Source organism: Coenobita brevimanus, chromosome 90 (assembly GCF_032717465.1).
Source record: "Coenobita brevimanus isolate Jiangsu-jjx chromosome 90, ASM3271746v2, whole genome shotgun sequence".
NCBI lineage: Eukaryota > Metazoa > Arthropoda > Malacostraca > Decapoda > Coenobitidae > Coenobita > Coenobita brevimanus.
In genome coordinates this window covers 25,339,874-25,356,398 of record NC_137043.1, presented here as the reverse complement: position 1 = coordinate 25,356,398, position 16,525 = coordinate 25,339,874, and the positions used below count along the sequence as shown (strand labels likewise).

Sequence of the window (16,525 nt, the reverse complement as noted above, 5' to 3'; positions counted from 1 at the left end):
TCCAGAACCACAAGTCAATCAAAAGTAAAGCTTTGATCCCACATTCTTGAAAATCAGCCTGATATTAAAACAATTAACTCAATGAAACTGAGAATGCCAGTAACATACAAGATGGGTCAAGACATAACATCCTCAGCTGCTTGGTTGCCACACAGTTCAAATGAATGGAAGACCCATTTCCACATCAATATGTCAGTCTGGTTACCTAAATGACAAAAGGAAGGAAAGTGCCTTTAAAATTCTATGCCAATTATTAGACAATGTTGCTGAAGTACAGTACTGTATAAAAGCACTTGATCCCTGAATTTGCACAATGAATGGAACAGTTATCTGAAAGGGAAGAAACCTATTTGCCTGGAAATCAATTTAATATATTACTATACACTGTACAGTACCAGAGGAATGCCAGATGTCTTGAAAGAAGATTTGGAAATTGAGAAAAAATAATATTTAGACTCCACTGAAGATATCCTTCAGAATATAACAAGAGGGATTGTGCATTACGAAGCCAGAAATCCCAGACAAGCTACCGGTACTTTGTTTGGTTCCTTTTGGTAACAAGTCTCAATGCAGCAAAAAAAATGGTTGTCACAAGGTTATATTTCGCTGCACTTGACCACAGACTCAATACAATGGTCATGTATGTAATACTGTTCTTAATAAATATAACACTACTGAATGAAGGATTTTTTTTTTTTTTCACTTTTCTATTTATAAGTTACCATTTAAATAAGTGGTATATGATGCTCCAAATAAGCAATGAGTATGCAACTGTTGCACGAAGAGCCACAATGGGAGCCTGATATCTTTCCTTTGTGAATTTCAGGAATACAGTTATCATTAACTCTTCAACAAAAGATACAGTACTTGAGGCCCCTAATAACATAGTGTACCGAACGGCACGTTGAAAACGGAGAAAAACTCAGTTTAAGTTATGTAACTTTCAAAATGCCATAACTTTGGAACTAGAGAATATTTTTTAGAGCTTTTTTTTTTATATTTTAGCTTGAAGTTCGTACTTTCATGTCATGCTAATCTTGGTAGAAAAGAAATTAGCAGCATTCAGAAAGGTACAACAATAGCTGCATTTTTCTCCAGTGTGTTTATTGAGAGACAAAACGTACTCTCAGTAAGCATTTTTAACAATCAAACCAACCAAAGATATCAATAGGAAATGTTTACAAAAGCAAAATAATGTATGTAATACTATTTTCAGAAATTAAAAACCATTATAAAAATAGAAATCTTTCATTTTAGCCATCTGGGAATAATGGTAAGCTCTTTTTCTGTTATGAGAAGGACCAGCAGCTTTTTGCTCACTACAAGAGTCACTCATGTTCTCGAGACAATGAGAAAAAACACTAAAACAGCTCTGAAAATAGCCAGTTAATCCAGGCAGTGTTCTAGGCTGGCTGGTAAACAAAAAACTGTCACGTCGCGACAGATTCCCAGATCACACATGCCAATGTCTTGCTGAGCTCCCTGCCTTTCCCATTTTCTGTACATTATGGCTAACTTACCCTTAACATCATGCAATTTTATGCTAAAATATTCCATTATGTTAGAATAGTGGTGCAATAATTAATAATGCTATAAAAACAATGCATGGCTGTGAGCATAAAGAAATGCTAGTACCTGGTAACACCAGACAACACGTTGCTGGGAGGCACTTGGTACATGCTGTGCCCAGGATGAAGGCTTGTCAACGCACTGAGGTGAAGCGGGCAGTGAGACCATGTTACAGAAGGGGAATTTGGACCTAATGCCAGTTGCTTTCTGTTCCTCGTGGTTGCTCTCCACATCAAAGAGGGTTTGGGCTATATAGTGGTATATTTAACTCGGTTTCGCTTGCAGTGGCGCTCGGTACACTATGTTATTAGGGGCCCTCACTTACATCACGTCATTTTCAATATATGGCAATTTTGCCAAATTGATGCAACTGGCAGTCATCCTGGAATGCATCTTGAATACTAAAATAGACAGATGCAGTATTCTTGGAATCTTTTAGTGTGTTACTATATACACCAGTATCTACCCTGATAAAAATCGGCATATTACCAACTGGTTCGGGGTATGAACCGAAAATAACTCAATTGTACAATATTTAATGGGTAAATCTGATGCAATCACATGACGCATCTGACATTAAGCCAGGCAGAACAAGAACATAATCAGAAACAGTCATTCTCTGAATGAAATTACCTGGTAGTGGTTACTCTTTGTTAGATGAGGTAAAAAGACTTGGCAAATTTATAATACATGCATACCAAAACACTCACCTACAGATTCATCAGTAAGAGTCCATGATGTGGTGCCTTTGTGATCCTGAAGATAAATAGATACAAGTTAGAGACAGCTGTTAGTGTTGTTGCTGCTCCTTCCCAGCCTGTCTGACTGAGCAGACCCACTGACCACAAGCAAGCAAATGTCTACCTGTGCTCCATTATGTGGTGCCTTTGTGATCCTGAAGATAAAAAGATACATGTTAAAGACAGCTGTTAATATTGTTGCTGCTCTTTCCCAGCCTGTCTGACTGAGCAGACTCACTGATCACATGCAAGCAAATGTCTACCTGTGGCAGACAGCACCTCACCGGGGTCAAGACAGGGTTTCTCCACATGGTGGAGTGCAGGAAAAATGGAGGAGGCATTCCCCTGACAGCTAGGTAGGGGAGATATGTGTGAGCAGTACCACAGTCTCGGCATAGACTTTAACTACTTGATAAATGTGCCTGAGATCCCCATCCTGGAGTGTTGTGCAGGGCCAGTTACCGGGTCCCGGCCTAACATCACTCCCATGGCAGTACCTGCTTGGATGGTGACTACACATTTGGTGGGATAAAGGTCCTACACCATGCCTAAGGGTAACCAGACTCCAGGCAGGGCAAGGGTGTCCATAAACCCCGAGCTGGATACATGCTCTGGCTGCATATCCCATGTTAGATGCAGTATAGTTCAGTATATCAGTTACTATATAGTGGTGTGATATTGTTTCTGCTCACCCTCTTCCCCTGCCCCAGGCTGGAAGGAAGTTGTAGTCAGGGTTTTGCAGCAAATAAAGATCTATTGTTGGCAGTTTAAACATTTTTTAGACTGCACAAGTAACAGCATCAGTGCAAACTGACATTTATGTAGTCTAGCAAAGCCTTGGACTACCACCTTAACAAAATGCAGGTCTTTGGTGTGAGATTCTGGCTATGCCTCTCCCCAGGTCGGTGGTATTGGTAAAGACAGAGAACTACGGCCCACAACTGTACATTCATCCTTAATTTATTCCATTCAATAGCATGGAATTCACATACACATAGTATAGCTTTCTAGTCTTTCCATGATGTTATTCGCACAAGTGTTGGACAATAAATACACTCAACCCTCGACTATCACTCCCAACTGGTCCCGCTATGGCTGCGCTATAGCCGAAACGGTGATAGCCGAATTGAAGAACTTATGGTAATAATTCTAATTGGTGCCATGACCTCAATATTTACCCCTAAGATACCTTTTTTGTACCACATATTATTATATAATAATCTAAAAATGAGCATGTTTTATGATGTGATCACGATTCTCATAAATACCCCTCACAGTTGATTCATTGATGTTATGTTTCTTTCCCACACTTCGCTTGGTCTCACCATTCTCTATTAGTTTCACATTTCCAGGTTATCTGCATAACTTAGGTTCTTCCTCTTCTTTATTTCCCTGCCAGGTCCCGCAGCATTATGTTGGGTGATGGTAGGGGGATGGGGAGGGGGTACGTTGGCCATGGTCATATAATAAAAAAGGTTATTGTTCTCACTATTACTGTTCACGGTCTGTGAATGGTTTGGCAGGCAGGAGCCTCGGTCAGGAGGCCAATCAGTGCTCGGCTGGTGCTGATTTCACACGACCAATCACGGAGTGAAGCTTTGGTTGGCTGGGTGGAGCACTGGAGCCTGGCCTTTTTTAAATTTTTGAACATTTGCGGTGTGCGATAGCAGGCATTTAGTGCATGATAAAGGTATTTGGGTAGTTTTTTACATAGGCATGATAGCGAGATATGCTATACCGGAACCCGTGATAGCCGAGGGTTGAGTGTACTGCATTAGCTGTCACTACGTGACAGAAAACCTATATGTATTTGTACCCTCTCTCTCTCTCTCTCTCTCTTATTGTGCTCTCAGTAACCCTTTTCAATACCTTCAATATCTGATCTATTAGTTTCAACCCTCTGTAATAACTGTACTCCTCTTTGTGTTATCATCTTTATCTTTACACACAATCACAATAAAACCCTTAGTCTTCATGTGCTGTTTCTTAACTCAGATACCATTTTCATATCTAAATTACTAGCACCTTTGAACATCTCAGCCACTACTTTGCATATACCAGCTGTTAAGTTCATCCTCCTGCCTGCACTATTAACTGCCTCCTCTGAATTGGTTCAGCAATGCAAAGACCCTCCATATCTTAGTCAAACTCTTATTCACTATATGGCTGTATAGCTCACACCACACTCCTTTTAAATCTACATTTGTAACAGAAACTCCTGCATCATTCCTATCTGGCGGCTCACCAACTACTACTTGATTTTTCAATATAAAGATGTAACAGTCCCTCACACAGTAAATATTATCCAGGTTTCTGGATAACTTTACTAGTAATAAACTGGTATTAAATTACAGAATCATAAAACAAGCTACCAAACAAAGTTGTAGCATGACACAACCATTCATAAATTTACAGAAATGTATAATAAAATAAGAAAATATGGGATAATAAGAGTCTGACTACAGTTACTATAACAAAGCACTGCATCCCCATTGTCACATTAGGATCATACGGGTCCAGGACTCAGTTAGTCCAGATATCTTAAGAATGGCTTATTCCTTGTTGCTGAGTGTTTTGGATTTAAACCCATTATAGGCCACATCCAGTTGGAGTGCCTTAACCCACAAGATCATTAAGCATCAATTTCTTGGTTGTATGATTATTGATCAAGGCAATAAATAGCTTCCTGAGGTAAAGGAAACCATCTGGCTTGTCATTCAGTGTAGAATCACCTGAAGATGGCACTACACAGAATGAGTAGATTGTGGCTGCCCCTAACAACCACCAATCCTGTAGAAGTATAAGTAAGCAAGAATTTATGATGAGTAAAATGTGCAAACTACACTAAATGTCATCAGAATATTACAAGCTCCCATGACAAACAACAATAATCATTCATATTCATTCATTACCAGACGCCATGTATCCCAAATGGGGTGGCCAAGGGCTTAGAGTTAACTGTTTTACAGGGAGGGGCACTAATCCTCCACCAACCCCACTTCACACGTAGGGATGTGGTGCCATACACACTTAAATTCTGCCATACAATGATCTGTAACACCTTCTTCCCCTACAAACAGGACCTCAAAGCCACGGTAATCCCACCCGGGCAGGATCATAGGTACAGGACAATAAAGCCTCTGAGTAGGAGGATAAGGAGGCTTGGGGCCATGCAGCAAGATGTATTGACAAGCAACTCAACCTACTGTTTAGAGGGGAAACAGATACATATGCAGCTATCCATCTTAACCCTTTTGGTCCAATGTCTTTTTTTTTTTTTTTTTTTTAATATAATCTTCTTACTTCCAAATGATTATATTTGATAACTTCCTCACTACTAAAGCAGCCTCCTTAGCTAAGTTAAGTGTCTTGCCGTATCAAGAATAAAATATTCATTCATTCATCATCTAATCTTGTGTTACCCCATGAGAAGCAAAGGAGCCCAGGGCTAGGCAAGTTGGTCCTGACATTTAAGATGAGAGTGACCAGCCTCACTTATCCCTGAGTGGCATTATGTGTGCAATAAACTCCAACCATCCCTTGGATATCAAAGTGATGGGGTTAACAGATCTGATATAGTTCAGTACAACTCCTAAATTCTCTTTATCTATCTTCCTACATCACTTCTCTGCCCCTCTACTGTTTTCCAGACCAACACTTTCCTATTTTACAATAACTTTTTCCCCCAACCCACCCATGACATCACCTGGCTCACCTTGATACGTAAACCAGTCTTGAGCAGGTCATCTCTGAGTTCATCACATGCTGCCAGGAGTGGCTGACGTTCTTGCCTCTTTGTCTTCTTCTCCTCCTTGCTTAGATCCTCCTGAGGACACCAAAGCTGTTATTATACAAATGCTACCTCGTGTTTTACATACTTCCGTCAGTGTTTCTTCACAAGGTTGAGAAGCTGGTGAACAACTGCATCCAGGTGGCAAATGTTGACATCACAGCATTGTATTGTTAACGTCATCAATCTGATGATGCCCTTTTGAGGCACATTCTTGCTACTTCAGGACATTTATATTTATGTCAGCTTTCTCATACTGCTGATGGTTATATTTAACACCTACAGTTCAAACACATTCCTTAACTTTATATCACCAGGAATAGCAATATGTATATATATTCATAAAATGCTACACGCTCCAATCCAAAGTCCTCTACCCAGGGGTAATGCCTTAGCCTTTCGAGGATACCTGGTGTAAAAATATATATACTGTATATATATATATATGTATATATATATATATATATATATATATATATATATATACACAGCAACCCCTTGTTATACAATGCCTTGTTATATGATATTTTGCTTATACGATGTCGACATTTTTGTACCCTACGCTCGCAATACGACGGGAATGATTTGCTGCAACGATGGATCGTCCGTGGCTCAGTGAACAGCGAACGCATGAACGCAATGCAAATGTCCCCACACAGTTGGCGTTGGACAACACACACTCATTCACCGATCCAGCCTCATCAGCCAGCCCTGCCCAGCCAGCCAGTTCTGACAACGATGAGTGAGGACTGTGAGGCCCTTACTGTCCCTTAGCCTAGAGTCGGGACAATTCGCCGTCAGGACGATTCCCCGTCATTTATTTACATATCAGTTTATTTAGCAAGTACACTAGTTTTTGAATTATATGAGCTATAAAAGTGATCGTGTTTTTTTTGTTTTTATTATAAATGTAAAACAGGGCATCAAATAATGGGTATTAAATGAAAAAATATACATATACAGTACTGAATCGCGAATCAGGCAATTTACGATCTTTCCTTCATCATTTAACATAAGGCTATATACGAGACACTGCCATTTATATAAACCCCTAATGACCTTAAGTGAACGATCGACATACTTTGGAATGATATGAATAATCTTCATATTACGTCTATATAAAGGTTTCAGGACAATTCGCCATCAAGTCAATTCCCCATCATAACAATAACAAGACAATTTGCCGTCAGGACGATTCCCCGTTGTTTATTTACAGATCAGTTTATTTAGCAAGTACACTAGTTTATGAATACTTGTATCTCTTCAAAGTTGTTTTAAAATATACCCAGGATGTTACAGTACCAATGAAAAATAATGAAGACAGCTATGGGTGACACTAGAATATAAGACAACTTATATATGATATCCCAAGCCTATGCTATTGAATGAACACAAACTTTAATAGTTCATGCTGAAAATTAGTTATTAAAGTATCTATCTATCTATTGCCAGACGCCTCAATCCCGTTTGGGGTGGCCACAAACAAATCGCCTCCAAGTCGCCCTGTCCCCCGCCATCTCACTGCCCTGCTCCCAACTCACACCCCCCTCTCTCATATATCTCTCCACCCCATCCCTCCATCTCATCCTCGGCCTCCCCCTCCCTCTTCCCCCCTCCACCTTGCTCACATACACTCTCTTCGTCAGTCTTTCACCCTCCATCCTCTTCACATGGCCAAACCACCTCAGTGTGTTCCTCATAACGCTTCCTATCACATCCACATCAACACCACAATGCTCCTTTATATCCTCATTCGTCAGCCTGTCTCTCCATGTGACTCCACAAGCTCCTCTTAAATAACTCATTTCCACTACTCTCCTCTTGACTTGTGTCCTTCCAACAACGTCCAAGCTTCACTTCCGTACGTTAGAGTTGGTATCACAATACTGTCATGTAGTAACTTTTTCACTTCCATGCTCACTTCCCTGTTTCTTATCACTGCTTTCAAAGAACCAGCAACCTTTCTTCCCTGCTGTACCCTTTCACGCACTTCACCCTCCAAAACTCCATCCTTACGCATCACACTACCCAAGTACTTAAACGTACTCACATTTTCCAATTCCTCACCATCCAACCTCCCTGTACATTCACTGACTTCACCTCTCTCAAAGACCATCACTTTACTCTTCCCTACATTCACCTTTAGATTCCGTTTCTTACACACTCTCGCAAACTCATTCACCAAGCCTTGCAGCTCCCCTTCGTCTTCACTCAACAACACAGCAGCATCTGCAAACAACAGTACAGGGAGTTTCCAAACACTATCCTCTCTCACCAGGGCCACTCCAACATCCACTACCCTACCTTGTATCTCTTTTATTACCCCATCCATGTAAAGATTGAACAACCATGGAGACATGACACATCCCTGTTTCAACCCAGCTTTCAAAGAGAAAAATTCACTCATTTCACCATCCACATGGACTGCAGCCTTCGCACCATCGTACATACTCTTCACAGCATTCAACAACTTCCCATCTACTCCATATATTCTTAACACTTTCCACAATCCTTGTCTATCCACCTTGTCATATGCTTTCTCCAAATCCATGAAAGCCGCATACAACTTGTTTTCCTTCTCTAGAAATTTTTCCACTAAAGATCTAAGAATGAATATCTGATCTACACAACCTCTTCCCTTCCTACAGCCTCCCTGTTCTTCTCCAACTAATTCCTCTGTTCTTTCTCTAACTCTGTCAATAAGTATCCTACCATACACTTTTCCTATTATACTTAGAAGACAAATGCCCCTATGATTACCACACACTTCTTTTTCCCCTTTTCCTTTGTACAAGGGAATAATTATACCTGACTTCCAATCCTCCGGGACTCTACCTTCCTCCCAGGCCAATCTGCACGTCTTCAACATCCATTCTACTACTATCTCTCCCCCATGCTTCAGCATTTCACCACACACTCCATCAATTCCTGGGGCTTTCCCCGATTTAACTTTCTTCACTGCTTCCACAACTTCTATCCTACTGATTTCTTCCTGTCTTCTCACCTCCCTCCTTCACCCAGCCATTCCCCAGCCACTTATACTCGCATTACTTCCATCCTCTATGTTCAACAATTCCTTAAAGTGTTCTCTCCATCTGCTCACTTTTTCTTCCTTCTCCACTAGTAATCTACCATTTTTATCTTACACTTCCCTGCTAACTTCACTTCCACCCTGTCTTACTCTTTTCACCTCATTCCAGAACATTTTCTTACAGTCCCTCCACTTTACACTCAAATTCCTTCCAAATTCCTCATCCACTCTCTTCTTACTCTCTCTTACTAATCTTTTCACCTCTCTCTTTCTTTCTACATATAACTCTCTCTTCCGCCTCTCAACTTCTTCCACGTCCCTATTTCTCATCCATTCATTGTATGCTTTCTTCTTTTGTGCCACAGCCTGTCTCACCTCTTCAGTCCACCACGCTGTTCCTTGCACCCCCCTCCGTCTTCTCTTCCTTCCACACACCACATCACATGCTGCACATATTTCTTTTGTAAATATCCTACACACACCTTCCACGTCTCCCATCTGCTCCAATTCATATTTGCCCAATCGTTCCTCCACTTCTCTCTTATACTTTGCCTTTTTCTCATCCTCTTGAAACCTTTCCACTCTCCTTGCAACTACTCCTTCCTCTCGTCTTTCCCTTCTTCTATTCCTCCATCTTACTTGAATTCTAATTCTGGCCACCACCAAGTAGTGGTCAGAAAGTCCACTCCCCCAACCTCTATGAGCTCTTGCATCCATTACACATCTTCGCATCCTTTCATCCACACACACATAATCAATCATTGCCATCCTTTCATTCAGTTCACCACCCACCCTTCTCATCACTCGCCATGTATACCTGTGGATCATTTTATGCCTGAAGAGGGTATTGGCTATTACCAACCCCCTCCCAGCACAAATGTCCACTAACACACTCCCATTCTCATCTATCTCAGCAGGCACACCCCACTCACCAACTATTCCATCCACCTTCACATTCCCAACTTTACCATTCATATCACCAATCAAAAACACTCTCTCATTCCTTCCAAACTTTTCCATGCACACTTCTACATTTGTCCAGAACTCTTCTCTCACTCTTCTAGCACGATCTTGCGTTGGCACATACACACACACAATCGCCCACATTTGTATTCCAACTTTCAACTTTACCCACACAATCCTTGACCCAACTGATCCATACTGTCTTACGCTCTTCTTCCATCATTTACTCACAACTATACATACTCCTTCCTTTGCCCTCTCATTCTCACCTACTCCTGCACATATACCCCATCCATACTCCCATTCTCTCACACTTTCTCCTCTCCATTTTGTTTCAGTTATTCCACATACATCCACTTTCGCACCCTCAAGCACCTGGACAATCTCTCTCTCTTTCACCTCATCATTCGCTCCCCTTACATTCCAAGTTCCGATAACCATGTCCTTTTTCCGGTCCTTGGTCATCATCGTTTGGTCAGTCCTTGTCCGAGGCTTACTGTTTGTTTTTTTAGTTACTTGTTTTCCGGGGAGGGGCATTAACCCTCCGCAAACCCTTTTAGTCGCCTTTTACGACAAGCAGGGATACTGGTGGAGTATTCTTGAAAAACCCCCCTACCCCTAGGGGGGGTAGTATATTTATAGAATGACGGGGAAATGTCCTGACGGAGAATCGTCCATATTTTGACGGCGAATTGACTTCACAGCAAATTGTCTCGAACCACTTCAAAAACCCTACTTGCACAGGTAAGAACTACTGTATACTGTAGTTTTCATGTTTTTTCCTCTTTATTCATTATTAATGTGTTACTTTCAATGCTTAAACATAAGGATATTTCATGTATGTGAGTGCTAAGGTGTGTGTATGTGAGAGTTTAGGCAGGTCTGGGAACGTATCCCCCCTGACTCCATGTTATAATGGGTTCGCTATACGATGGGGTTTTAAGGAACGGAACCCCATCGTATAATGAGTGGTTACTGTGTACATACATATATATATATATATATATATATATATATATATATATATTGCCAGACGCCTCAATCCCATCTGGGGTGGCCATAAACAAATCGCCTCCAAGTCGCCATGTCGCCTGCCATTTCACTGCCCTGCTCCCAACTCACACCCCCCTCTCTCATATACCTCTCCACCCCATCCCTCCATCTCATCCTCGGCCTCTCCCTCCCTCTTCCCCCCTCCACCTCACTCACATGCACTCTCTTTGTCAGTCTTTCACCCTCCATCCTCTCCACACGGCCAAACCACCTCAGTGTGTTCCTCATAACGCTTCCTATCACATCCACATCAACACCACAACGCTCCTTTATATCCTCATTCGTCAGCCTGTCTCTCCATGTGACTCCACAGGCTCCTCTTAAATAACTCATTTCCACTGCTCTCACTCTTGACTTGTGTCCTTCCAACAACGTCCAAGCTTCACTTCCGTACATTAGAGTTGGTATCACAATACTGTCATGTAGTAACTTTTCCACTTCCATGCTCACTTCCCTGTTTCTTATCACTGCTTTCAAAGAACCAGCAACCTTTCTTCCCTGCTGTACCCTTTCAAGCACTTCGCCCCCCAAATCTCCATCCTTACTCATCAGACTACCCAAGTAGTTAAACAAACTCACATTTTCCAATTCCTCACCATTCAACCTCGCTGTACATTCACTGATTTCACCTCTCTCAAAGACCATCACTTTACTCTTCCGTACAATCACCTTTAGATTCCGTTTCTTACACACTCTCCCAAACTCATCCACCAAGCCTTGCAGCTCCCCTTCGTCTTCACTCAACAACACAGTATCATCTGCAAACAACAGTACAGGGAGTTTTCAAACACTATCCTCTCTCACCAGGGCCACTCCAACATCCACTACCCTACCTTGTTTATATATATATATATATATATAGACAGATAGATATATACTGTTTATATATATATATATATATATATATAGACAGATAGATATATACTGTTTATATATATATATATATATATATATATATACAGTATATATATACAGTCCCCTCGCATCCAGCACGGTAATATTGTCATGCATGGGTCACGTGTTGGACCAAAATCGTGTTGGACTAACAACAGAGATTATGGGGAAAAATGAATTATGTCAGCAACCCTCAGAAAAGTCACTCTAAATACCTACCATATACCTATACATATATTGGTACTATTGTAATTATAATAAATGGTACTGTGCTATGAATGATAACTAACCTTTTAGGATAGTGTTGGTGGGCTTGCTGGGAATGGAAAGTGGTATCCAAGGCTGTAGTTAGTCCTACTGGGTCCCCGGAGGATGGCTGCTGGCGTCACTAGCGGGTAATGGCTGTTGCTCCTTCTCAACCTCCCTCATAAATCCTTCGAAATCAAACCTCCCTCATAAATCCTTCGAAATCACACTCAGAATCACTATCTTCGTCCACAGCCATGGAAGATCCTGCTTCTGCCTGTCCTAGCCCGGCAAAGTGCATGCTTCTCGCACTGTTGCCAGAGCCCCGTCTCGTGACTGTGGAAAGTGATCGCTGTCGCTGACTCGGTACAGAATAAGGAGAAGCAACTTTGTTTATAAACTGGTACACATGCTGATGAGAAGGGTTTCAAAACGATTGATATTTATTCTAAAATAATAATATGTATTCAGTGTCAGGCTAAATGTTCAATGCTGAAGTACGATACATTCTCTGTCGAGTCGCCCGGGTTTTGGTCACACTGTTTTCCCCATCGTATGCTAGGCAGGAATCCATCCAGATGAATTCCAAATGCCCGTGGTATCGTCGGCAATTTTACCACGTTACCGTTCCGATTTACCATCGTATCCTCGGCAAACCTGGTATGAAGTGCCGTGTGATAGCCTTCGGATGCCGGGATCTTGTCTTAAGTTTTTTATTATGATCACGTTGGCTTCATTCATGTCGTAGGCCTTGGCAATGTCAACTTTCCTCTCCCCTTTCTTCTTCCTCTCGATGCTTTCTAGCTTGGTGGCCTGAGGGAGGTGCCGACGCTTCTTGGGGTTCTCAGAAGGCTTCCTAGGCATCGTGAGCAGGGTAAAATGCAGTAACAAGGGCAGAAAATGCAGCAAGAAAAAAGCACCTTCCAATGCAATTATGCGACTGAGTGGCTCTGTGGAGGGAGAAATGTAAACAAAACATCATGTGACACCAGAAGCGTTTTTAATTGGGCGGCATCATGATCACGTCACGATAGCGGGCGGGGAAGGCTACTTGATCAGAAGTTTTTCATTGGCTATCATCATCATGGGAATGTCCAGTATGGCCGTGTTGGACCGGGGGCGATCGTGCTAGAGTGAACTCTGTGGATTTGGCCCACTTCTCGGAGCTCTGTGCGTGTTATGCTAACACACTCGTGTTGCAGTAATTAAATCGTATTAAATAATACTAATTAATTGCTCACCGTGCTGGACTCGAATTGTGCTGGACTAACGCATGCTGGACGCGAGGGTACTGTATATATATATATATATATACTGTATATCGTTTTCGTTTCGTTTTTAAAGGCTCCAACATGCTTGCATGTGTCGGCCTTGGTCACCTAATGGTGGCTCTCCACGCTGCACGATCCATTGCAGCCTCCCTGTTCAGTCCCTTAACCCTGAGGTCACACTTAATGACCTCGTCCCATGTCTTGCTCGGTCTACCCCTCATAACCCCACCCCCAATATTAACACTTCTCACCTTCCTCACCCAATTATCATCCCCCATCCTCTCCACATGTGCAAACCATCTCAATCTACCCCTCCTCATCACAACACCAATACACTCCAGTCCCATCCTACCTCTCAACTCTTCCATAGTAAACCCAGCCCCTCCAGGCCTTGGACGCAGGGACGCACTGCACATCCACCTAATCATTGTCATTTCTGTACGTCTGAGCCGGCGAATATCTTCCTCCTTCACTGCCCAGGTCTCACTGCCATACAGCATTACACTCCTAACACATGCTGCATACAAAGACCCCTTAGCATGTAGGGAGAGTCCTCTCAATGTCAGGAGAGGTAAGAGCTCCATGAACTTCTTCCAACCACTTCTCACCCTAGCCACAGAGCTAGCTCCAGCCCCACCTCCAGCACAGAACATGTCTCCCAAATAACAAAACGCTTTCACACACTCAAGAGATTCACCAGCAAGTTCAATCCTTTCACGTCTGACAATCTCCACCTGCTCACCCCGACACGCTGTACACATAAAATCAGCATTATCTCACAGTCTACCTCTAATACCACTACATCTCTTAAGCACCCATTTATCACACACACACCGCACAACATGGAATTACTTCCCATGCCCTTGTGGCAAACTGCACATGGCCACTCTTCCTCGTCTTTGACAGTACCGTCACCAACCCTATATATATATATATATATATATATATATATATATACAGTGAACTCACATTTGGCGAGTAATAGGTGCGGAAAAAAAATTGCCAAACTGGAATTCGCCAAATCTGAACTGAATAACTAACGGGAAAAAAATAAATTGGTTCTCGGAATGCATGACTGATTTTCCACCTATATTATAACGTTACTGGGTGCAAATCATGTAATAAACACACATAACTTGACTCAATTTAATATATTTTAGCAAAGAAACAATACAAAACAGAAAAACTCACATAAGAAAATAAAATAATGGGCTTTATGTACACGTGGTGTATGGTGCGTGGATGCCTTAGTTGGTGGTCTGCCAAGGTCACCCATTCCACATTTCTGTGTTTCATCAGCCATTATGTGTTCTCAAGTCCTCAGCACAGGTAGGAATCACAATAAAACACAGACAAAATGCTGGACACGTGATGGTGGTTGGCAGAGAAGTGTATTGCACGTGATGGTGGCTGGCAAAGAAGTGTAAACAAAGATGTCTTGGAACCAGGGTTGCCAGAGTCTTGTGACCAAAAGTAACGGTAACAGGCCTCAAAAGTAGCAAATTTCAGTATAAAGTAGCCCAACATAATTATGTACAGTATATATATAGATAGATAGATAGACTGATAGAGAGAGAGAGAGAGAGAGAGAGAGAGAGAGAGAGCGAAATTCAAAATTTAGTAACACAGGGCTTCTAAAAGTAGGCCAATTCACTACTTGTAGCAAAATCTGGCTACTTCAAGAGGTTTGAGAAGATGAGACTTGAATTTCACAATACAAACTAAATTCTGTTGAAATTAATTCAGATTAATAAAAAAACTTTTGAAATTAATTGGCACAGAATATATTTTTATTATAAACAACTTATCAAATGTGAGATTTCTGTCGCCAAATGAGAGTGTTGTGTACAATCCCATCCCATCGTCGAAAGTGAATCAGCCAAATAAAAACTCGCCAAATGTAAGAGTTCACTGTATATATATATATATATATATATATATATATATATACATATACTGTACACTCAACTCCCTGCTATCGCGCCTAATTAGTCACAGGAAACGCGCGTGATAGCTGAATACGCGATAGCTGAACTGAACAATCAATGGGAAAATTTCTAATTGGTTTTTCGGTGGCCCATTTTTCTAACTTTTAACCATTTTATGCCTACGATTTCCTGCCAATCTCTCCTCTAACATGAAATGAAGCATTATTATATTAATAATAACAGTATAATGAATAAATAAACAACATAAAAGGCCATCAACCTTTTATAAGGATTACGGCTTGGGTGGTTTGATGGGTTCTGAGGCTTGGGAGTGGCTTAGTTGCCGCCAGATCTCTTTGGCTGTCTCCATTTCTTTAGTGTCCACAGCTAAAGGGGGTATCACATGGTACCTTATATCAGGAATGGCTGAGGAACATTTAAGTGGAACAAAACCTGGACGCTATCACACACGTTCCTCACACTGTCATCAGAGCCCCATCTCAGTTGTAAACACGTGATTACTTTATCGACATCACAGTTTTTTCGGCATAAGAAATATTAACTCTTTATAAGGGTTTCAAAACGATTGATATTTATTCTAAAATACAATATTAATAAGTATTCAGAGTTAGGCTAAATTTCAATGCTGTAGTACGATACATTCTTTCGAGCCGAATGTTTTGGTCACTGTTTTGCCCGTCGTGTCCTCGGCAGGAATCTGTTCAGATGCATTCCAAATGCCCGTGCGATAATCGGGAATTTTACCACGTTATCGTTCCGATTAACCATCGTATCCTCTGCAAACCTCGTATGAAGTGCCGTGTGAATAAGTTTCGCTTAGCCTGTCTTCAAACTCGATGCATGATAGCGGTCTTGGGGTGCATGATAGCATGTATGGTTGTGCATTAGATGTGTGCGTAATAGCAGATAAGTGTGATAGCTGAACGCGCGATAGCAGGGGGTTGAGTGTGTATATATATATATATATATACAGTATATATACAGTACCCTCGAGTCCAACACGCATTAGTCCAGCACGA

The 16,525-nt window shown here is 41.5% G+C and overlaps 1 protein-coding gene across 1 annotated transcript in view; it reads right to left on the bottom strand.

Annotated features, from left to right (window-relative positions):
* Window positions 1–2,250: 2,250 nt before the first annotated feature.
* Window positions 2,251–16,525, bottom strand: part of CysRS-m (cysteine--tRNA ligase-like protein, mitochondrial) — a 245,783-nt gene continuing 231,508 nt past the window's right edge. The window contains exons 13-14 of the mRNA XM_080281646.1: window positions 6,025–6,135; window positions 2,251–2,325 (exon numbers count right to left, since the gene is read on the bottom strand). Coding sequence (XP_080137772.1) covers window positions 2,251–2,325; window positions 6,025–6,135 — 186 coding nt within the window. The remainder of the gene's footprint in view (window positions 2,326–6,024; window positions 6,136–16,525) is intronic.